At 39.0% G+C, this 26006-nt stretch overlaps 1 protein-coding gene across 1 annotated transcript in view; it reads right to left on the bottom strand.

The window, feature by feature from the left end:
* LOC121381600 (neuronal acetylcholine receptor subunit alpha-10-like) overlaps positions 1–26006 on the bottom strand; it is a 193454-nt gene that overhangs the window by 32102 nt on the left and 135346 nt on the right. Inside the window, exon 4 of the mRNA XM_041510939.1 lies at positions 16747–16791. Within this exon, the coding sequence (XP_041366873.1) occupies positions 16747–16791 (45 nt within the window). The remainder of the gene's footprint in view (positions 1–16746; positions 16792–26006) is intronic.

The raw sequence follows: 26006 nt of genomic DNA, 5'->3' as shown, positions 1-26006 counted from the left end.
AATGGTATTTCAACGTCACTCTTGTTTCACCCTATTGTATTCAAATTTGTTACAGATTTGTAAATTAACCAAACTTTGTGTCCATTTTTACAGATTGAAACTAGAGTCTAGGTGAAAAATATTCCCTAGTGTTTAAAAACTAGGGCCTGTCCCTTTAAGAGAAAACCGGTTTAAATTCCGCCCCTCTTGTGCTGGGATGTAGTTAAAATTAATGTATAATCATTTATTGCTTTCAATTTTTAACATAATAATAAAACAAGAACCGAACGACACCTAATTTTATTCAGTCAGATTACTACGCGGTGAAACACAGAGGTATGTCACAATAACATTTGGAGTTCTGTTCTGTAAACGATTACAACCGTTGCGAACCACGGAATAAAGCGACATTTTGAATATGTTCAATCTACGCTAGGATCAAGGATTTAATTAACACATCATTCATTTCGCAATCGCGTTACGATTCACTTCCTTTCGTCTAAACATCACTCACAGTTTGGACACCGACGAAACGCGTCAATCAATGAATCTAATAGCGAATTTATTACAAAATTATGGACGAAAATAATGGGGTCAAGAAGGATTATAGTAAAAAATAATGAAGTTGTAGACCACAGTGAAAGTGGTTGGGAAATCCGAACGCTTTTAGTCTATAAACAAGCGTGGCGCTATTTACAAGAAGACGTTTGATATTTCATTGGAAAAAAAGTTATTAGTTTATTTTAACACCATACGATGTGATTACTTTATTTATAGCACTGAATAAGTAGTACTAGACCAAATAACTTCCGGCTAGTTCAAACGTTTGATAGACAAGTGAACACCACAAGTCCTGTGATTGATGATAAATGTGTGTGTTGGTTGTAAAAAACAATAGTTTCATCTGAGCAAAAAATGTATGCAATTTTATTTCATCTTGTACCACTGTGCCAAGTAGCCTTGTGCTTGAAACATGTATGGGGTACCTGTGAAAAAAAGTACTCGAATTTTGTGCGGAACTAGAGTAGTCATAGATGCTACCCGTTATCTCAGAAATGAGCAGCTTGACCCCCAATTTATTCTGATTCACTTTAAAGGTGAGGGGTGGTAGTATTTATATCCGTGTCATTTATGTCGATTGATACGCTGCAGGTAGGAGTTTTAGCCACATATATTTCTATTATCATCTATGGGATTTAATTTGGTAGTATACACCCTATAAAATCACCACATTAGAGTACAAAAGTGTGAAGTATAGTAGTCTTAACTATAAGAAGTTTCCGTTTCACGTTTATAGCTTCTGAAAAAGCAACACATAAAAGCAAAGCGAACAATTCAATTTATTTCCTTATGCCTTACAAAACATATGAACATATGTTACCACGTGCAAAATGGCGACATCATTCTACATTTTGACCAATAAACAAGGCTAGCTCTGGGTAAGCAGAAAATTCCACCTAATTATCTACTAAACTTTAAAAATCACACAAAACCAGTTATTTTCTATCAAAATATCAATTATTTAATGAAATTATTTCGCCAAATTAAAATAAAATTCGCCAACTGTTTTTGAAATTCATAATTGGCGAATTTGGCGAGTGCAGAGCTAGCCCTGAATAATTCTCTCTTTCTTGTTTCAGCTTTTAAAGATACCTGTAACAAAATAGTGTTTTCTTTCTCTCTTTGAACGGAAAAACAACAACAAAACAACAACAACAACAACAAAAAAACAACCCCAAAACCCCAACAACAAACAAACACGCTATGGTAAGACCATGGAAACAATTAATACTGAAACGAATTATCAAGACACCCCCCCACCCCCCAAACAAGAACAAAGAACCGAATTATGAAGACAAAAACACCCCCCACCCCCAAACAAGAAGACACACCCCAACCGACACAAAACAACAACAAAGAACCGAATTATCAAGACAAAACAAAAACCACACACACATGCACAAGTTGGTCCAACCCCCAAACAACAACCCCCGCCACAAAACAACAACAAACATACAAACAAACAAAGAAACAACCCACAACAGATTTGAAGTAAACAGCTTCGAAAAATTAATACAACATACAAAAAAACAAGAAGAAGAAGAGAAGAAATCTTCAAACAGACAAAAACAAACGCTGTAGTCAAACCATGGAAACAATGTTTGGAGATCTGGTAAACAAATCAATATTGGTCAAAACGAATAACATATTTGAAAACATTATCTCAGATGCCTATAAAACTTGTTTTAAACATTTCTAAGAGATATCGAATATGTGCTGTATTCGCCACTCTCAATGAGAATGTTGCCAGGCATGCCCCACAATGGCGAACAGCACGCTTATTGCCTATAATACCTTAGAAAGAGAATTACAACATATCCTACGAGACAAAATTTTATATATTTTTTGTTGACTCTAGTATCAGGCGGCGACGTTCCGCCCGATAAAGTCAATCTGTTTATACTGTTAGAAGAGTTAGTTTATCATAATAATGACCATTTGTTATGAGAAAAAACTGTAAGTCAGATGAAAATGTCGCCCAAACTATAATTTTCTACACCGCATTGACCAAACCGACGATAAAATGATGGCACATTCGCTTGCAAAATAAAGTCTCGCCAAAATGCGTTGAAGCTTACAGTCTCGAGGTTACAAATCACCCAATCAAGAATCGCTGGATTGGTCAAATCACCGGAACTGTGTTCCGTTTTGCACCCACTCATCTGGAATTGCGGTGTTTGTTTTCAGTAAATGGAGGCTATAAAACGCGGACAGGGTAAACTCGAGTAACAATCGCTTAAACCTCGAGTCGTGATTTCACTTCGTAATGTAAAGTTGGTGATCCGTGTAGTGTGTTCTAGTCTTGATCAACCCAGACTCTTAACATTGGTCCTAAAGTTTGTTTTGTTTAGCGACACCACTAGATCACATTGATTTATTAATCATCGGCTATTGGATGTCAAACATTTGGTGATTTTGACATATAGTCTTAGAGAGGAAACCCGCTACATTTTTGTTTTCCATTAGTAGCAAAGGATCTGTTATATGCACCATCCCACAGACAGGAGAGCACATACCACGGCCTTTGATATACCAGTTGTGATGCACTGGCTGGAACGATAACGTTGGTCCTTTTAAGGGTTTAAAACTACGACGATACCTCTGTATACCTTTTGCAGGTTTTTGATATTCTTGTGTTAGAAAAGATTATTTATCTGTAAAGAAACGACCGACGCGAGGGGTGTAGTCACCGGCGTAACCAGGAACCTATTCGTTTTGCAAAATACCTTTTATAGTTGCCTTGTTGACACAAAAACACAATTTTTAGAGAGCATAGGTGCCTCCTACGCCATTGGGAGTAGAGCGAAATAGCAAATATAGATGCGTATCAGAGAGATGTAGAAAAGTATCTGTCTAAACCCTCAAGCATTAGGCCAGGACCGTAATTAATGGGGGAAGTGGGGGGGGGGGGGGGGCACCCAAAATGTAAAACAGAATCCCTTTTTTAATTTAAAGTACCATTTGTATCTATGAAAGCACATCTGAACCAGAATACACATTCTTATACAGGTGTGACCAAACATTTTACAGATTACAAGAACTGAATTCCAAATAAAGGAGTTGCTGACACGTGGATCATGATGTCAGACAGTGGCGCCACCAGACGTGTAATTCAGACTGGTCCTAATGCGTCATTGTGCAAATGAATTGAGCTCAGTTACTGCTGATTAAAGTCTAATATCTTTCAGTCTAATATCTTTCTCGCTCTCTCTCTTTTTTCTCTATCGCGAGAATTGACACTAGAAAATAAGGCTCGTTCCAATTCAAAAGGTTTGGTTCTGGACGAGGCTCAAGTAATTGACACTAGAAAATAAGGCTCGTTCCAATTCAAAAGGTTTGGTTCTGGACGAGCCTCAAGTAATTGACACTAGAAAAATAAGGCTCGTTCCAATTCAAAAGGTTTGGTTCTGGACGAGCCTCAAGTAATTGACACTAGAAAATAAGGCTCGTTCCAATTCAAAAGGTTTGGTTCTGGACGAGCCTCAAGTAATTGACACTAGAAAATAAGGCTCGTTCCAATTCAAAAGGTTTGGTTCTGGACGAGCCTCAAGTAATTGACACTAGAAAATAAGGCTCGTTCCAATTCAAAAGGTTTGGTTCTGGACGAGCCTCAAGTAATTGACACTAGAAAATAAGGCTCGTTCCAATTCAAAAGGTTTGGTTCTGGACGAGCCTCAAGTAATTGACACTAGAAAATAAGGCTCGTTCCAATTCAAAAGGTTTGGTTCTGGACGAGCCTCAAGTAATTGACACTAGAAAATAAGGCTCGTTCCAATTCAAAAGGTTTGGTTCTGGACGAGCCTCAAGTAATTGACACTAGAAATAAGGCTCGTTCCAATTCAAAAGGTTTGGTTCTGGACGAGCCTCAAGTAATTGACACTAGAAAATAAGGCTCGTTCCAATTCAAAAGGTTTGGTTCTGGACGAGCCTCAAGTAATTGACACTAGAAAATAAGGCTCGTTCCAATTCAAAAGGTTTGGTTCTGGACGAGCCTCAAGTAATTGACACTAGAAAATAAGGCTCGTTCCAATTCAAAAGGTTTGGTTCTGGACGAGGCTCAAGTAATTGGAGGAAGAAATGCTTTGTCAACGTAGATTCAGCGGATATAATCAATGGACGTTTTATTTCAGAGAGATTAGCTGTGTTTATCGGTAAACAAATAGGGGATTGTGCTGGAATGAACTTTTATAGGGTACGAGGGAAAGAGAGGAGACGATAACACAGCACATTTTAAACTAATCAAATAAGATGGTAATTGTTGTGCGGAACCTAATCGAAGTCGAAGATGCTTCCTGTTACGTCTGAAATGAGCACTTAATATTTTTTAAATTTACTTTAAGGGTGAGGAGGAATCTGCCCCATGGCTGGTACACGAAAGGCCGTGGTTAAGCCATCGGACACAAGGCTGGTAGGTACAGGGTTCGCAGCTCGGTAGCGGCTCCTACTCAGAGCGAGTTTTAACGACTCAATGGGTAGGTGTAAGACCACTACACTCTCTTCTCTCTCACTAACCACTAACAATTAACAACTAACCCACTGTCCTGGACAGACAACCCAGATAGCTGAGGTGTGTGCCCAGGACAGCGTGCTTGAACCTTAATTTGGATATAAGCACGAAAATAAGTTACAAGGAAAAGCCGTGGTATGTACAATATTGTCTTTTTGAGAAGAGTAACCTGTGTGACCGGTTTCCTCTCTGTCTAAACAGACAGTAAAAAACCAACAAAAACCCCTACCCCAAAACCCCCCCCCCCCCCCCCCAACCAACCAACCCCCACGTTAGACATCAGACAGCTGTAATTTAAAACACAAAAATGTACTGAGGTAATGGTTTTCCAAATATCGATTATAATCGAAAATTGATCAATTTACCTATATCGATGTGATGATAGATTGTAAAAAAAAAATATATAATCGATTGTGTAGAAAAACCCCCAACAACTGTAAATAACCGATTCCAAACACTTTACAAATGCTTGTGTAATATAAACACACATTCCTTTTCTTTCCTGTTTTTTTTTTTTTTTTTTTTTTGGGGGGGGGGGGGGGGGGGGGAGTTGATGGGTGGGTGGGAGAAAGAGTACCTCCCGACTCTGACCAGATGAGATACGTTTTGGTATGATGCATTGCTATCTTCATTGCAACCGTGTTCTCCAATAAAACTATCAGCTTGATTCATCGAAAACAATTCATCAAGTGTCTTAGCAGCTGTCCTAATCACAGCTATCTGGCAATACGGTGGCGTCGGCGAACTAGCCGGCGTGTGTGACCGCACGAGATCGAGCGTGGGTTCAGTGCGAAGTTTTCCCATGTTAATAAATATCGCGAATACATGGCTTCTAAATCAGACCGATTACCTGCCTGTAGTGACATTTTTGTAACGGAAGTAGTGTATATGTATATAAAGCAGGAACTCAGAAACAACAGGAACGCAGAAAATAGCAGGAACGCGGAAAATAGCAGGAACGCAGAATCTGCAGGTGTGAATGTGAGTAATGACAGCCATAACCACCCAACCCCCCAAAAAACAAATAAACAACAACAACAACAAAACCCAAACAAATAAAGCAAAACAATCAGTTTAAACAACACCTACTAAACCTGCTCGGAGTAGACCATTTTGCATGGGCTGGTATTACCACAAAGAAGTGTTCAATGTTAATAAGTTACACATTTTGTAAACTGCATATTCTTCCCTGTCAACCGGCCTCGGTGGCGTCGTGGTTAGGCCATCGGTGAACAGGCTGGTAGGTAATGGGTTCGGATCCCAGTCGAGGCATGGGATTTTTAATCCAGATACCGACTCCAAACCCTGAATGAGTGCTCCGCAAGGCTCAGTGGGTAGGTGTAAACCACTTGCACCGACCAGTGATCCATAACTGGTTCAACACAGGCCATGGTTTGTGCTATCCTTCCTGTGGGAAGCGCAAATAAAAGATCCCTTGCTGCTAATCGGAAGAGTAGCCCATGTAGTGGCGACAGCGGGTTTCCTCTCAAAATCTGTGTGGTCCTTAACCATATGTCTGACGTCATATAACCGTAAATAAAATGTGTTGAGTGCGTCGTTAAATAAAACATTTCTTTCTTTTGCTTCTACATCATTTGTGTCATAAAATAATCACAGTCAAACAGGGGATAGTTCTGTGGACATGTTTTCGTATGAGAAGTTAACTGTGATCCGAAGCAATTTGCCAGTTTGGATTTTTTTCCCCCATTGTTTTGTTAAAAGTACTGACCCTAATTATTAAACAGTACACCACGACTTGTATATCAAATGCCGTGGTATGTACTAACCTGTCTGTGGGATGGTACATATAAAACATCCATTGCTGCTAATCGAAAAGAGTAGCCCATGAAGTGGCGACAGCGGGTTTCCTCTCTCAATATCAGTGTGGTCCTTAACCATATGTCTGACGCCAAATAACCACAGATGAAATGTGTTGAGTGCGTCGTCAAAGAAAACATTTGACAGTAGCTGTTGATTAATAAATCAATGTGTTCTAGTGGTGTAGTTAAACAAAACAAACTTTATACCCAATTAAGGTGCAAGCACGCTGTCTTGGACACACACCTCAGCTCTAATGGGCTGCGTGTCCAGGACAGCGAGTTAGAAGTCGGCGCAGTGGCTACACGCATCTCCGTTAAACCATTAAATCTCTCTCTGGATGGGCCGTTAAATAAAACATTTCCTTCCTGTCTCAAGGAGTGAACCTAGTACCTGTCAGCTTCAAGATCGATGGTTAACAACTAATATATATATAGACCGGCGGGAACAAAAGCTAGACACGGCCCTGCATTATGTTAGACGCGTTCTCTCGGTGACGGCCGGAACATGTACGACTATACAACACTTAAAACAAGCCAGTGCCCTACACATAACCCCGACTAAATCCGACTGTAATTAAAATACCACTGCTGAAGACGATTGTGTCTCAGTGCTTGTCGAAATGTGAGCGTCACTGCCATGAGACGTGAACGTTACGCAGATATGACGCACACACAGTAACGGACAACACAAAAACAGCGGTTAAAGGGACATCCTATGTTCTGAGCCAAAGAAAGCAAAATAAACACAAATCCTGCTCCTTTCTGTTTAAAAACAAACCAACAAACACCCCCCACCCCAAACATCCCCCCCAAAAAAACACAAAAAAACAAAAAACAACCCAAAAACCCAAAACAAACCCGACAAAACCCCCCCAAAAAAACCCGCATCATACCGTAATATGTTTTAAATATATTATATGGATAAATACAATTGGAATGACCTTTGGGCATCTTATCGCAAATTTCGTTTAGCCATCGGCAAAAAATAAAAATGTGTACGTACGAGTATAAAATTATTTTAGACTACAAAACATTGCGATGTCCAGAAGTGCATAGGTTATAGATATATTCATATTCTAAAGCTGTATCCTAACCGGACGCGAGCAACGCCTGCGATGCGAGCGATTATTTTAGAAGTCATTGATTCCAATTGCCGCATCCTAACGGTACGCGTGCGACGCGACAGATTTATATAAACGAGAGCGAAAGCGAGTTTGATACACTTTTAAAGAACGAGTTGTGAGATTAATAAATACATATCGTTATAATTAATTACTGCACAGATAGCAACGTGCCAACATTTACCATTCAAGTTTACAAATGAATCTGCTACAGCTGGACCTATACTAAAATAACGGGGTGAGGGTGGGGGTAGGGGGTGTTGGTCGGGGCAGGGTTGGGGGAGGGTGAGGGTGGTTGGTGCAATGAAAAAATCAGGGCACAGTAATATAGGGTATTAGTCTCAACTCCAGCTAAATGATGGGGCACCTTTTCACGTCTCACCATCCTCTGGTAGTTTCGACCCTGTCTGCACTGTGACAGCTCACCGCGGAGGCTGTGCCCAAGACAGACGTGCTTGAACCTTCGGTGTTTTGTAAGCACGTGACAAACGGTTGACTGACTGACTGTGACAGGGGGATGGGGGGGGGGGGGGGAGAGACATTTTGTGATATTTTATTACGACACGCAACTGTAGTCTTTACGTTGATGTCACGAGGGGAAGTTAATGGCGGTGTTTCGTGTCGTGCTTTATATGCATATATACGATCCTGGCCATGTCGAAAACAAAGCTGTGTGACGGAGGAGACACGCCGACATCAGAATCTATGTCCCAATAAGCTACACGAGTGTTTAGAATTGACATTTTAATTGAATATCGATGAAATCGAGGTCGATTATCGGGCACTTTGAGGTTAATTATCACTTACCGTCGTCGACGTTCGACACTCGTTCTTGCCTAGCGCATCTTTATGGTGTTCCGTTCTATCCCCGCAGACATGTGTGGTGATTAAAGACATTTAGTAAAAGGCAGGTTGCGGCGCTTGTTAATCACACGTGCAACCAATTACAAGATTGATCACGCGATTCAGGTTGGTGCGCCCAGAAAGGTGGCAGAAATCACGAAGGAAAACGAATGGAAAAGGGAAATGAGTGGTTGTTAAAGAACACTCAAGTGCGCTGTTAAGTTTCTACGATTGTACTTCACGACACAACAAACGGACCACACATATTGTATATTTTTTTCTTCTCTTTCTTCTCAAGGAATAGATATAGTTGAAGACACGAGGAAGAGGAGAGATATTCATAACAATCCGTTTACTTCTGAATGTTGATAAGTGAAAAACAAATGGCTTTAATATGCAGTCGCAAGACAGTTCTTCTATTAATGCATTAGCGTAGCAATAGGGGGAGTCATGGATGCCATGTTATCCCCCTCATCCCCCTCACTTTCTATATCGACCTTTGTTAGTCCTAACAGGAACCGGCCTCGGTGGCGTCGTGGTTAGGCCATCGGTCTACAGGTTGGTAGGTACTGGGTTCGGATCCCAGTCAAGGCATGGGATTTTTAATCCAGATACCGACTCCAAACCCTGAGTGAGTGCTCCGCAAGGCTCAATGGGTCGGTGTAAACCACTTGCACCGACCAATGATCCATAACTGGTTCAACAAAGGCCATGGTTTGTGCTATCATGCCTGTGGGAAGCGCAAATAAAAGATCCCTTGCTGCCTGTCGTAAAAGAGTAGCCTATGTGGCGAAAGCGGGTTTCCTCTAAAATAGAGTGTCAGAATGACCATATGTTTGACGTCCAATAGCCGATGATAAGATAAAAATAAAACAAACTTTACTTTCCTAATAGGAAGGGGGCGGGACGTAGCCAGTCAGTGGTAAAGCGCTCACTTGATGCACGGTCGGTCTAGGATCCCGTCGATGGGCCCATTGAACTAATTGTCGTTCCAGCCAGTGCACTATGACTGGAATATCAAAGCCGTGGTATGTGCTATCCTGTCTGGGATGGTGCATATAAAAGATCCCTTGCTATCAAAGTTACCAAATGTTTGAAACCCAATAGCCGATGATTAACAAATCAATGTGCTCTAGTGGTGTCGTTAAACAAAACAAACAAACAAATCCTAACAGGAAGGGCAGGACATAGCTCAGACGGTAGACAGCAATTGAGGACTGTAGGATCGAACCCACTTGGTGGACCCATTCTCTGATTAGGGTATTTCCCGTCCCAACCAGTGCCGCACGACTGACATATCAAAGGCCATAGTATGTGCTGTCCTGTCTTTGGAAAATGCATATAAAAATCCCTTGCTCCTACGGAAAAAATGTAACAAATTTCTTCTAAGAACATGAATAGAAATTACCAAAATATTTGACATTCAATAGCCGATGATTAATTAATGAATGTGCTCTAGTGGTGTCGTTAAAAAACTAATAAAACAATTCCCAACAACAACAACAACAAACAACAACAACAAAGAAACATATTTGGTTATACGCTTCTACATTGTCTTCAAGTGGCCTCAGATTACAGTTATCTTCCCATTTGGTTGTCCGGAAATCTCCGCGAAAGTAGTCTACTGTTTGACTGTGATTATTTCATGGCAGACAGCTTTGAAGTGGAAATTATTTGACTGAAGTTGACAGGGGAGAGCATGTAATTTGTAAACATGTGTAACTTGTTGACATTGAAGACTTGTTTGTGGTAATTCTGGCTGTAAAAATAGGTGTACTCCAGCCAGGTTTAGTGGGTGTGTTTGTTTAAACCAATATCCTGGGAGAAAGAGCTGGACAACAGGGGTTATTGTCCTTTTCAGGATATGTTTCCCCCAGGCAGGCAAAGGTACATACAAAAATCCATGGGCCGGCTGATATTAATAACAATGTTATAGCCACTAAGGCTATATAGAAACAAAGTGCAATTAACTGGTCTGTGGCCAAGTATGCCACATGTTTCCCTATTAGTCCTTTATGAGGTGTTCATTTCCAATCGAACCAGAAAACCGATCCAGCAAATGGACTGACCATTAAGTCCGTTTAGTGTTTGGAAAGAAGAAACGTGAATTACGCGTAAAACACGTGTAACGGCTTAAGGACGAACGCACGGTAGCCCATGAAAACAACAAATCGCCATTGATGTCCGACGAAAAGATCCCCGCAAAGCACTGATTCCTGAATCAAAGGTATCGCCATGGTGGTCCGCCCATTGCTCCTAAACCTAAAGGAGAATTGGCCACCGATACATAAAGCTCTAGAACCAGCTGTTTTATTCCATGTTTATTTTCCAACTGTTAGGCACGTGGTAATAAAGTGTGGAACACAAATGTCCCGCCGGTCCGGCGAATGCCATGAAGCATATGGATCTCCATTTCGCGTTTTCACCCCTGCCTAGGGTAGCAGTTAGAAGTTTGTTTTTGTTTAACGACAGCAATAGAGCACTTTGATTTATTAATCATTAGCTATTGGATGTCAAACATCTGGTAATTTTGACTTCTAGACATCAGAGGAAACCCGTCACATTTTCCTATTACCAGTATCTATTATGCAATGTCCCTCAGACTAGATAGCACATACTATGTTCTTTGATATACCAGTTGTGGAGCACTGGTTGGAAGTAGAAATAAAATCCTATATATTTCCATTATTATTAGGGCATCTTTTATATGCACCATCCCACAGACAGGATAGTACATACCATGACCTTTGATATACCAGTCGTGGAGCACTGGTTGGAAGTACCCCCCCCCCCCCCCTCCAATATATTTCCAATATTAGCAAGGAATCTTTTATATGCACATTCCCACAGACAGGATAGCATAGACATATACCACGGTCTTTGATATACCAGTCGTGGTGCATTGGCTGGATGTTTTATTCTAAGTTTATTTTTCGAATGTTAGACACGCGGCCAAAGCGGTACAGGTAATAAAGTGTGGAACACAAATGTCCGGCCAGTCTAGCGAATGCCATGAAGCGAATGGATCTTCATTTCGTGTTTTCACCTGCCTCGTTAAAGTTTATTTTGTTTAACGACACTACTAGAGCACCTTGATTTATTAATGATTAGCTATTGGATGTCAAACATTTGGTAATTTTGACATATAGAGTCGAATGAATGAATTAATGTTTGTTTAACGACACCCCAGCACAAAAATACATATCGGCTATTGGGTGTAACAAATGGTAAGTATATGGAAATATTATTTACATATATTCATGTAAAACCACAGTGTAAGCAGCTGTGGGTGAAAAGTATAATACAATACATAAAATCAAGGTAAGTACATTTTAAAACTTTGAATAGAAGTTAAAGTGTTTTAAAAACTTTACAATTAATTATAGAGTCGAATTTACCAAGCCTGTTTTAGGCTTACACGAGTGTAACTACATACATTTACAATGCTTAAACACCTGCGTTTAAGAAAAACAGGGTTTGTAAAGTAGGCTCATAGTCTTAGAGGTGAAACCCACTATATATTTCCATTATTAGTAAGGAATCCTTTATATGCATCATCCCACGGTCTTTTATAAAACACCTGTGGTGCACAGGCTGAAACGTAAAATAGCCCAGACCGACCGCACATCAGGCTACTGGGCGACGCCCCCCCCCCCCCCCCTCTCTCGGGTAACGGATACATGGATATAGTTATATTGGTAAAGGAAAATGTGCACATGCATGTTTACATTGGCTCTAGATAGGCTACTAAATATAATCGAGAGAAATAATATAAGTTGTAGAAGCATCACGAGGGGTATATGGCTTTTTATGTACCCTCTGTGTGTTCTTTTACCCCGAGCTGTAATTACAGATTCAGAATTAATACAAAAACAGAGTGAGAATTAATGTGAAAATAACAAAACAATTATATGAAAATAACGTGAGAATAAATCTGAAAACAACGTAAGAGATAAAACAGAGAGAATTAATATATTAAAAGTGTGAGAACTGATACAATGTGAGAATTTGTTTTTAATGTGTTTGATTTAATGTGAAAAAAGCTTGAGATTAATATGAAAATAATGTGTGAGAATCAATATGATAACAGTGTGTAAAAATGAATATGAAAAAGTGTATGAATTAAAATGAAAACTATTAAAATTATGTAAAACAATGAGAGCTTTACTGTGAAAACAGTAGCAAAGCGTGAGAATTATGTAAAAACAGGACGAGAACAGCGAGAAATGTATATGAAAACAGCGTGAGAATTAATATGAAAACAGCGTGAATATTAACATGGAAACAAGGTGAGAATTAATAAGAAAACAGCGTGAGAATTAATATGAAAACATTGTGAGAATTAATAAGAAAACAGTGTGAGAATTAATATGAAAACAACATGAGAATTAATATGAAAACAGCATAAGAATTAATAAGAAAACAGTGTGAGAATTAATATAAAAACAGCGTGAGAATTAATATGAAAACAACGTGAGAATTAATAAGAAAACAGTGTGAGAATTAATATAAAAACAGCGTGAAAATTAATATGAAAAGAGCGTGAGAATTAATAAGAAAACAACGTGAGAATTAATATGAAAACAGCGTGAGAATTAATAAGAAAACAGTGTGAGAATTAATAAGAAAACAACGTGAGAATTAATAAGAAAACAGCTGAGAATTAATAAGAAAACAACGTGAGAATTAATAAGAAAACAGCGTGAGAATTAATATGAAAACAAGGTGAGAATTAATAAGAAAACAGCGTGAGAATTAATAAGAAAACAGTATGGACATTAATATGAAAACAGCGTGAGAATTAATAAGAAAATATCGATAATTAATATCAGAATTAATAAAAAAACATTGTTAGCATCATCATTATAAAAAATTCTACTTTTTAGTTCCTTGTTATTTCTTAAAGGCATATTGCGCCCCGTCCCTCTGGGGAAAAGTTAACGACCGCTTCTGATAGCAATACTCCTATTATCAGGTATTGCTGGAAGCGCGTTTTGTTACCTAACATACCAGTGAGTTTTTGTGACAAGTCTGTTCGACAACCCAGCTGGAATACTCCATATCCCGGGGAGGGAAGCCATTATTATGACGATAACAGTCACCGTACTGGCGGGGAGCATCCATTTTCATAGCGGGGGTATGACGAAATCTCGCAACAAATACATTTATCTGTTGATGGAAAGTCCTGCTATTACTTCACACGGTTAAGTGACGTCTCCAAGTTTTTGATTACTCTCGACAATACTAACACGTGCCAAGCCACTGGTTTATCAAAGATCTTGATAGCCACTATCCTGTGTGGGGACATGAATATAAAAGATCCCCTGTTGATAATGGGAAAACGTAGCCGGTTTCGTCTGAAGATGACGAGTCAGAATTATCGAATGTTTGACATCCAGTATCTTCCTATGACTCTGATATAGGGCCAAAAACTTGTCCTAGTTTACTTTTGGGAGTTTTGTGGTTGGAATACATTGGTTGTTCTCACAATCTCTGGAAAATGCTGCTTATGGCTCTAGTATAGGGCTTACCCATAAGAGTTTTGTGGTTGGAATACATTGGTTGTTCTCACAGTCTCTGGAAAATGCTGCTTATGGCTCTAGTGTAGGACCGAAACTTGCCGTGGTTTACCCTTGTGAGCTTTTTGGTTGGAATGCATTGGTAATTCTCATATTCTCTGAAAAATGCTTACTATGGCTCTAGTATAGGGTTTACTCTTGGGAGTTTTGTGGTTGGAATAGATTGGTAGTTCTCACGTTCTCTGGAAAATGTTTCCATGGCTCTAGTATATGACCGAAACTTGCCTTGGGAGATTTTGGTTGGAATGCAGGAGTGGTTCTACGATCTTGCGTGTACTTGTATTTAGTATACTCTGCTATCTTTTGCACTGGGGAGTAGTTTGGGTGCTGCTGTGTCCATTACCGGTAGGAAGATACGCAGCGTTACATACCCACTTATGCATGTACATGTTGGAAAGAACTGCCCTGCTATGGCTCACCCCTAGGGGATAGTTACCCATCCAATTAGGGCTATTGCATATCTCGTGCACACCATATTGCCTTATTTGTATTAAAAGAGCTGCGGGCATTGTTATCCAAGTACTCTCTTTTTATTCATTGGGAATATTTTTTTGTGGAAAAAATATCTTAAAATAATTAATCAATGTGCGCGAGTAGCGTTGTTAAATAAAACGCATTTCAATCGTTGTTCTGGACAGACAGCCCAGATGGCTGAGGTATGTGCTCAGGACAGCATGTTTGAATATTAATTGACAAATACGTACGGAAATAAATTGAAATACATCTAATTAGCATCAGTTATCAGAGAGAGAGAGAGAGAGAGAGAGAGAGAGAGAGAGAGAGAGAGAGAGAGAGAGAGAGAGAGAGAGAGAGAGAGAGAGAGAGAGAGAGAGAGGGGGGGGGGGAGGGAGAGGGAGAGGGAGAGAGAGAGAGAGAGAGAGAGAGAGACAGAGACAGAGACAGAGAGACAGAGAGAGAGAGAGAGAGAGAGAGAGAGAGAGAGAGAGAGAGAGAGAGAGAGAGAGAGAGAGAGAGAGAGAGAGAGAGAGAGAGAGAGAGAGACAGAGAGACCGAGACGAGGAGAGAGAGAGAGAGAGAGAGAGGGAGAGAGAGAGAGAGAGAGAGGGAGAGGGAGGGAGAGGGAGAGAGAGAGGGAGAGAGAGAGAGAGAGAGAGAGAGAGAGAGAGAGAGAGAGAGAGAGACAGAGACAGAGACAGAGAGACAGAGAGAGAGAGAGAGACAGACAGACAGAGAGGGAGAGAGAGAGAGAGAGACAGAGAGGGAGAGAGAGAGAGACAGAGAGAGAGAGAGAGAGAGAGAGAGAGAGAGAGAGAGAGAGAGAGAGAGAGAGAGAGAGAGAGAGAGAGAGAGAGAGTGTGTCCTAGCTAGGCCAACTCTACCGTTTGAGTGCGAGATAGACATTTGGACGGATATGACCGCTCTCTCCGCCAGAGATAACTCTACAGCGAAAACACAGAGGGTGTAGTGGTCTTACACTTACCCATTGTGAACCCTGTACCTACCAGCCTTAAGTTCGATGGCCTAACCACGACACTTAGACACTGAGCTTAGAGCATGGGTAGAAGGAAGAAACAAACATACGAAGGAAAACAAAGAAAGCAAGAGTCTCTTAAGATCAAGACTGTTATATACCAAAATCTGTTTACAAATTAACCTGACCAAGTTCTAGTTAACGGATTTCATTGGTTGAACCGACAGACTGGTTATAGTACCAATACTTTGGCCATTGCAAAACAATAACTTATTCTCTGTACAGCGTAACATAGTATCGTTTGATAGATCTGTTTCTACCCTCTTTAATTAGGATCTGACATTATCGAGACAGGCGACTGCAAGTGTATGGGTCGACCGAGAAAACATAGCTTCTGCACATACGTTGAATGTAGATTCAGGTCGCTACTCCAATATTTCACGGGAAAACAGATTGTGTCAGTGGTGTAACATATCAGAGGTAGATAACGAATTCCATTTCATATTTATATGTAATCTTAACACGTAGATATATCAAACCTTATTATTGGAAACACTCTTCTGTTTATAAACTAATCCAACTTCTAACAGTGCATCGGCCTCGGTGGTGTCATGGTTAAGTCATCGGCTTCTACCCACGAATTGTTGGTTAGTGGTTAGTGAGAGAGAAGAGGATGTAGTGGCCTTGCACCTACTCATTGAGCCCTTAAGAACTCGCTCTGGTTGAGAGCCGGTACCGGGCTGCGAACCTGTACCTACCAGCATGTAGTCCGATGGCTTAAGCAATGCGCCACCGAGGCCGGTCCCAACCAACAAACACAATAACTTCATATGCATAGGATAAACCAAAGTTATTGACTGATCCGTGAAAAACGCCCTCCCTCTAAATTAAGTAAATTTCTTACCTGTTCCAGCCAAACGTTAATTGTCAAAACTTGATTCACCTCATCCTGAAATTAGAAGAAAACAATTTATATATACTATATATATTGCCAAATAATCCATTTATAATTGAATTTCACTGGATCATATAGTTAAACTTTGTTTTGTTTAACGAGACTACTAGAGCACATTGATTTATTAATCATCGGCCATTGGATATGAAACATTCGGTAATTTTGACATATATTCTTAGAGAGGAAATGCTAAATGTTTCCATCAGTGGCAAGGTATCTTTTATATAAACCATCCCACAGACAAGATAGCACATATCACGACCTTTGATATACCAGTCGTGGTCCATTGGCTGAAACGAAACGAACGAAATGTTTTATTTAACGACGCACTCAACACATTTTATTTACGGTAATATAACGTCGGACATATGGTTAAGGACCACACACATATTAAGAGAGGAAACCCGCTGTCGCCACTTCATGGGTTACTCTTTTCGATTAGCAGCAAGGGATCTTTTATATGCACCATCCCACAGACAGGATAGTACATAGCACAGCCTTTGTTACACCAATTGTGGATCACTGGCTGGAACGAGAAATAGCCAAATAGGCCCACCGACGTGAATCGATCCTAGACTGATCGCGCATCAGGCGAGCGCTGTACCACTGAGCTACGTCCCGCCCCCTTGGCTGACACGAGAGGATCATATAGTCATTCATTGTAAGCAAAACCAATTTACAATGGTAATAAATAAACCAGCATACTATTTATGTCATCATATTAGAAGAGGTCCACATGGGACAGATTTTCTCAGCCTATTAGCTGTAACACTCTGTGTAGCATTAGATTAAAACAATAACTCTACAGGGGACACACTTCGCTTAACAAGATACAAGAAGTGTCTGTCTTTTTGTCATCAAATGGAACCACAAAAGGTCATCGCGCCCATGTGGACCTCTTCTAGGATAATGACATAAATACTATGCTAGTTTAAACAATGTTTTATTTATGACCATCGTGGAAAATAAATGGAGTAATTACTCACAATGAACAACCATATGATCCAATCAAATAATCTGTTACAATTACAATCGCAAATGTCGTAGCTGTCATTATCGTGTAACTTATAACATGTTACATATAACATATACCATGTTACATATATTATAACGTATAGCATGTTACATATAACTATACCATGTTACATATAACATATTACATATAAAGTATACTATGTTACATATAACATGTTACATATAACATGTGACATATAACGTATACCATGTTACCTATAACGTATATGTTACATATAACGTTTTACATATGACGTAAACCATGTTACCTATAATGTATATCATGTTACATATAACGTACAACATGCTACATATAACGTATACTATGTTACATATAACGTATAACATGTTACATATAACGTATAACATGTTACATATGACGTATACCATGTTACATATAACGTATACCATGTTACATATAACGTATACCATATGACATATAACATGTTCCGTATAATATTTACATATAACATGTTACATATAACATTTAACATGCTACATATAACGTTACCGTATTATATGTAACGTATAACACGCTATATGTAACATATAACGTATACCATGTTACATATAACCTATACCATGTGACATATAACGTATAACATGTTACATATAACGTATAACATGCTACATATAACGTTACCGTATTACATGTAACGTATAACACGATACATGTAACATATAACATGTTACATATAACGTATAACATGTTACCGGAAGAAGGAAGGAATGAATGTTTTTATTTTATTTAAGATGCACTCAACACATTTTAATTACCGTTATATGGCGTCGAACATATGGTCAAGGACTAAACAGGTAATGAGAGAGGAAACCCGCTACCGCTACTCCATGGGATACTCTTTTTTGTTTGCACCATCTCACAAACAGAATAGTACTGGAACGAGACATAGCCCAACTAGGTCCACCGACGGGGATCAATCCTAGGTCGATAAACGCACTAGGTGTACACTTTAACACCCGACCATGTCCCGCCCATTCAACCTAGCTTGACAACACACTACACAAAAAGTACATTTTCTCCCATTCTAGTACAGAAACCCAGATAGCGATTTGAAGGAAATTGCTATTTCAGACCACGGAACATCTGACCTAAGACTTTTGTGCGATTTTGTTATTTCGTTTTAACGGAATCCTTCAGTGGTTGGCCTGATTGACGATGAGAACAGGAGAGTCATGCTGGTACCCGTGATGTCAGTTTACGACAGAAAAATAATTATGTGTCAATCATGGGATTATGACAGATCATCTTCTGTGTAATAGTAAGATCCATTTCGTGTCATTTGTTATAATTCTGAAGTATGCTACTGCATATATACTATCTCTTATTAAGTCAAATCATAAAAACAATTAACAATCTGTATATCATATTCTGTGATATATTTTGAGATGTTATCGTTTACAATGTGTTTAATAATTTTAACCATTGGCCACATATGTTTAATATCCAATTATATCCAACCCTAACAAACCAACTCTATTAACCAAACAATCATACTAGCAATTCATCCTCCCATCCATCTATCCTTCCTTCCTTCCATCCACCAATTCGTTCCTTCTTTTGATTTCTTACACACCCATTGGTGAAAACACCATGCGTATTTATGATATCACACGCCAATAACAGAGATATGTGTGTTATTAATTTAAAGCATAATATTGGCTACTCCTTTGTGATGACCCGGTCGCCACAGCTATACCATCCAGTGAAATTGGCGTGATTGAAATTGATTGCTCTCCGACATATTACAATTAAACATAAAGCTAATATCTCTCTGACGCATACGTTAGCTACTTAAGTGCAAGCACCTTAAGCAAGTTTTAGACGGAAAAAGAGATTTAAATTTATTCTAAACATAGCTTTTTTTAGGGATAAGAGGGGTTGGCCTAAAAGGAGTTCCCAGCACTTTAGTAATGTTGTCAGATGTCAAAATATGACCTAACTTTGAACTAGGGTACATACCATGTTTTATGCTAGTTTTGTACTATTTAGTGTGTCCTGAATTATAAACTGCATGATGACACTTTGTCATCATTGAATTTGTTTTTTTACGGCCATTTTAAACACACTACCCCAGGCTAAAACAAATTTACTGTTTTTCAGTTTGGCCCATATTGTCATACTATAATGCCCGATAGGTACTTTATTACAAGACAATAGTTAATTAAAACAAGAGGCTATTTAGATGACTTGTAGTACACATTAAAAATGTGTTATCGTTGATTAAAGTGAATAATGAAATAAATAATAGTTTTTGAATGCATTGTGCTATTTGTTAAAACCTATGAGTATCAACCCCGATACTGTGAAGAATCTCTGGGAACAATAAAATATTACCCCCCTCCCAAAAAAAAAAAAACCAACAACAAAAAAACCCCCACAACAACAACAACAACAAAAAACCAACCCAACAACCCCAAAACAAAACAAACTAAGGAAGAACCGTCGGTGTCCCCTCTGAACCCGCCGGAGGTCCTTACCGCCCTGCTGTTATTTGACCAAATGAATGTTGGAAGCGATGCTCGCAGGAATGTCCATGTTGTGAGAATGAAGAAACACATCGTGAGTTCATCATTCCATTAGAAAAACCAAAACATTGGTATTTGTTGAAGATATGCAGCAATGTCTGCGTTCACATTTTTCATTACCGTACATACCGTGCGCTACGGGTCGAGGAAAAGGATTTTAATCAAATCAACAGTTGAAAAAAGAAAATAGGTGAGAGGAAATGTCTATCCAGTGTTCGAAATTTCACATCTACAAACCTTCATTTGGTTTCATTTAGTGTGTTTTAGCTTAGGATGGTAAATATTATTAATTTTGTTATACTACACCTCGGTACATTTTTAAAATGTGAAATAAAAAAAGAATAGCCTATAAAATGGCGACAGCGGGTTCTCTCTATAATTATCTCGGTGGTCCTTAAAGGCATACTGTCACGGATTTAAGAACCTTATATCTCAAAACAATAATAATAAATGAAAATTACATTAATTTTTGAAAACCAAATCAGACTATTTTATTTCCTTAACTGAACCATGATGGAGTGAAATCCATGTCAACCCTCTTGGCAATATTAGTTTTTGAATTATGGACCATTGCCATAATTCAGTTATTTTTACAAAATATCATTAATAAGTCGGGTATGGTGCTTACGTAGATGGTTGAATAAAGTACGTTTACGGACAAATCAAATATTTTATTTTATTTTTTAATAGGTAATACTTTGTTAGGCCATTTAATAGGTCAATGGTTTGTGACAATGTATCTTTAACCATATAACCGTAGTTAAAATGTGTTGAGTGCATCGTGAAATAAAATACTTCTTTCTTTCCTTTTTGAACAAAGATAGATAGGAAACCCGCCGCCTCCACACAGGCTTCTCTTAACGAAAACGTAGCAAGGGATATTTTATATATAAACAAATATCATAGACAAAACACATAAGTGAACGAGACGGAGGAGGAGGGGGTGTGGGGGGGGGGGGGGGGGGGGGTGGTGGCAACTGCAGAACCTCAAATTCCGGCAAAAATTATACAGATATTCCGGCAAAATGTGCTAACCTGAGACCTTTTTACCATACATTTCTACTCTCAAAATTAGTTGTAATCTATGTAAAAATGCGTAGTTGTTAGCTTGCGACCGTATATAGCTGTTTGGTAGTAATGCTAATATGAATAATTGTTGTTATCCAGATTCAGGCATATTCGTTTAATTCGGGCAAAAGCCAGCCTGCCCATGTACCATGCTTTTAAACAGAAATTGCATGTATGCGATTCCTTGCTGCTTTTTCTGTAGGAGACGCCTAATTGAAAACAGCGGGTTTCTTTTCTTTCTATCTCTCGACAAACGTCAAAATAAACATCCTAGACAAAGAGTCGCAGTTTAAAATGTGTTCATGTGTTGTTAAACAAATATTCCTTTCCTTTCCCGACATTAACAGTCCGTATAGAATATTATACACGGTAATATCATCATCCTATTTCGATGTCAAGTTTCATGAAAATCGCATGAGAAATGAAGTCGCAAGAGCGGTGACGTCGTTAGTCACATATGAAACAAAGGTGAAGAATTGGAAACATATATTTAGTACAACACTTACAATCAGTCCATGCATAGAAGTGTGTAGATACACTTATAAGGAAGAAAATGTTTTATTTAACGACGCACTCAACACATTTTATTTACGGTTATTTGTCGTCAGACATATGGTTACGGACCACACAGATATTGAGAGGAAACCTGCTATCGCCACATCATGAGCTACTCATTTCAATTAGCAGCAAGGGATCTTTTATATGCACCATCCCACAGACAGGGTAGTACATACCACGGCCTGTGTTACACCAGATGTGGAACACTGGCTGGAACAAGAAATAGCACAATGAGCCCACCGACGGGAATCGATCCTATATCGACTGCGCATCAGGCGAGCGCTATACCACTGAGCTACGTCACGCCCAAGATACACTTATAAAATCACAAACCTAATAATAAACAATGCTAGTAAAATGTTTAAAATCAAATTGGCTTGTCAGCTTTGTGATATAACTCTTACAACTCTTAGAAAATAGAATTACAAACTAATCAGTCAAAAACCAAATGCCATAAGCTAATGTTCCAGGTTGTGTGTGAAGCACGCAGATGAAGTAAGGAAGGAAGGACATGTTTTATTTAACGACGCACTCAACACATTTTATTTACGGTTATATGGCGTTAGCCCGCAAATGATGTTTGGTGTGTAATCTCATGGCGAATTGTATTTCTCATCAGTACACCTGAGTAGATCGTTTTGAGGTCTCGGAAGTTGTTGAAATGTTTGCTAGATAACCTTGGGTTATAGGTATTAAAAAGGATCTCTATCCTCCAACCACCGTTTCTACCGACAGAATATGATGACGGATAAAGCGAAGTCATATCCATCCCTACGTTTCTTAACGCGGGCATTCGCGAAACGTTTTGTCGTTAGCGTTAAGAAACAGATTGTTCGTGGCGAGCAAACCGAACGTTAGCTAACGTCATTGAAAAGTGGCTCGCGGCGAACAAAAATGGATGCCAAACTTTTCTCGTTTACCCTTTCACACAAAACTGTTAAACATTCTCAGCATACCTAATTAATTATGCTCTTGAAAAAGGTACTAATCGTTTCAAGACCTTATTTGCACTGTCAGATTATTATTTGATAATAATACAATGTCAAAATGTTATTTTTTTCTGATTTGGTCAGCCATTTTGGAAAACGTTTGAATATTACAATACCGTTGCATAGACTACGAAAACGCCCGCCGCGAACACCCGCGTTAAGAAACGTAGGGCTGCTACTAGCCAATCTGATGAAAATTAGCTCTACTGGTCTCACCAGTAGATCTAACAGCATTGTCCAGGTGACATTTCATCTATAAATAAGAAGTTAAATATCGACCAATTACACTTCGCCTTTTATAGAGTTATTCGGGAGCAAAGAAAGAAAAAGAAGTGTTTTATTTAACGACGCACTCAACACATTTTATTTACGGTTATATGGCGTCAGACATATGGCTAAGGACCACACAGATTTTGAGAGGAAACCCGCTGTTGCCACTACATGGGCTACTCTTCCGATTACCAGCAAGGGATCTTTTATTTGCACTTCCCACAGGCAGGATAGCACAAACCATGGCCTTTGTTGAACCAGTTATGGATCACTGGTTGGTGCAAGTGGTTTACACCTACCCATTGAGCCTTGCGGAGCACTCACTCAGGGTTTAGAGTCGGTAACTGGAATCCCATTCCTCGACTGGGATCCGAACCCAGTACCTACCAGCCTGTAGACCGATGGCCTGCCACGACGCCACCGAGGCCGGTTTATTCGGGAGCATACACATTCTAAAAATATAAACTCTGGATTGTATACTAGTATAAACAGATTTTATGGCTATACCATCACGGTGTTTTTGTTGTCTTGAAACAAATTTTATATATTTATTTTATATATCGGCAAACCTCGGATTTCATACTTTTATCAACTCATGCTGATAAATTATGATATCACAAGACACTCGGGGATTATCCTCTATATATACAAGGCCCTTTTAACATTTTCCGATCGTTCTGATCGCTTCTTCTCTTTTCATCTGCACTGCTGACAACCTTCGTGGATCATTTTGCGCTCAGGTCCAGTCGACCAAATTACAGGAATATAAGTATTAAGAAGGTTTTACAACATAATATACAATGCCTTTCTAACAGTTTCATATCGTTATGATAGCTTCGTATGATCTGCACTGCCGACAACCTACAAGGATCATTTTGCGTACAATTCCAGATGACTACCGCACACACATCATGCTACATATCGCTGTCACGGGGATTCTATAATTCCCGTAACTGAATAAAACACGATTATCAAAATATCTCTCCTAACTGTATATCTATTAGATCTCTCTGTAACAGGCTGTTAAACCCTAGTATGGCTCGTCTCTAGGTATGATCAGAGATACGATCTTATATAAAGTATATATTAATATAGCACGTTAGTTCTCTAGAAACACAACAAAAAACACAATACACTTTGGAATCTGTATTAATCTACGGTGACAAATGTACAGCCGTAGTAGTAATTAATAACAGCAATAATAACAACCCAGAACTGATCACTTAATTAGTTAATCTCTAGGTGTCTAGTTACACAATATGCGAATCACTTCACCGTTACACCACACCCACACGTGTGATAATTGAGAAACGCTTCCAGGAGAAGTTAATTAATAAAGGAATTACAACACCATTCCTAACTGGTTAATTTTTAATTAACCCTTACTACTCGTTCAGTAACGTGTGATAATTTAGGAACGCTTCCAGGGGAACTTAATTAATAAAGGAATTACAGCTCTATTCCTAACGGGTTAATTTTTAATTAACCCTAACTACTCATTCAGTAACCTTGTGACACAGAATTAATATTGGTACCTATCACAATAAAGACAATAACCTACAGTTTACCTAGGTCGTCTAGGATGACTGGCTAAGCTTTATATTACCAAATACTCGTATAATGTTAGAACAAAAAGTCTACGATTTACTTCGTCAGATGACCGAAGACACTGTCTAAAGAATATTGGTATAATACAGTATCAAAATATTTAAAGTCACATCAATCACATCAAGGTTATACACAGAGCAGAAATAAAAATATTTACCAGTCCAAACGGACAACGTTCCCCCTGGACGCCTTCCAAATGTTTCTCCTCGATATCTCTAATTTCTAGCTATTTATTATAAATCAGGATTTTGCCTGGGGGTACAAGGCGGTACCTCACGTATCATCTCATATTCTACCTCTACTAGAGTCGGTATATTTCTCTCTGATCGTCAGTCTGGCTGTCGCCAACCGCGAGCAATCTCCTGGCCATAAACAGCACTATCGGAGATATTACGTAACTACTAGCCACATGGCCTCCGCACCTGGCTGGGTGTGTATTAGGCGTACCGATCGAGGACCGTCGCGCAGAAGTATTACGTAACAAGTTGCCCATCTGGGCTTAAGTGCAATGAAACTGGACACGGCCCTCTAACACAATTAAAATCGCCACAGGCGAAACAAATTTAAGAGCATGTACCGTCACAATCGTGTACCAAGATGAAGTCCGTCAATAAAACATCAATGGACGCGGCCATCTTTGTCACTTAACATAGAAGTCGCTATATATACGGCAACCGTGTGTGACGCCTCGGTTAATGAGGTATGGTTTTCTATACGTCGCCCGTATTATTATTATTGTTATTATTACATGTGCATTATTATAATTTTTTTGTTAAAGGGACATTCCTGAGTTTGCTGCAATGTTTAAGATGTTATCAACTAACAGAGACTTTTTAACGGTTGTAATTACATATCAAATATATTTTTCCGCATAAAATATTTGTGGCTGTATATTAAACTTGTTTCTGATCATTCTAATATTTGTACTAGATTAAATTTCATTTTATTTCAAAAACAAAATCCAGTTTGGGCTTCTTACAAATATTAAGACGACCAGAAACACATTGAATATACAGACACTGATATTCTAAACAAGAAAATATATTTAATATGTAAGTTTATTCGTAGAAATATTTTATTAGTCGGAAACATCTTACAATGCAGCAAACTCAGGAATGTCCCTTTAAGGGTAAGCCCAGCGTAAGACCCCCCACA

Source organism: Gigantopelta aegis, chromosome 2, assembly GCF_016097555.1.
Source record: "Gigantopelta aegis isolate Gae_Host chromosome 2, Gae_host_genome, whole genome shotgun sequence".
NCBI classification, from domain to species: domain Eukaryota; kingdom Metazoa; phylum Mollusca; class Gastropoda; order Neomphalida; family Peltospiridae; genus Gigantopelta; species Gigantopelta aegis.
This window is presented reverse-complemented; position numbering and strand designations above follow the sequence as displayed.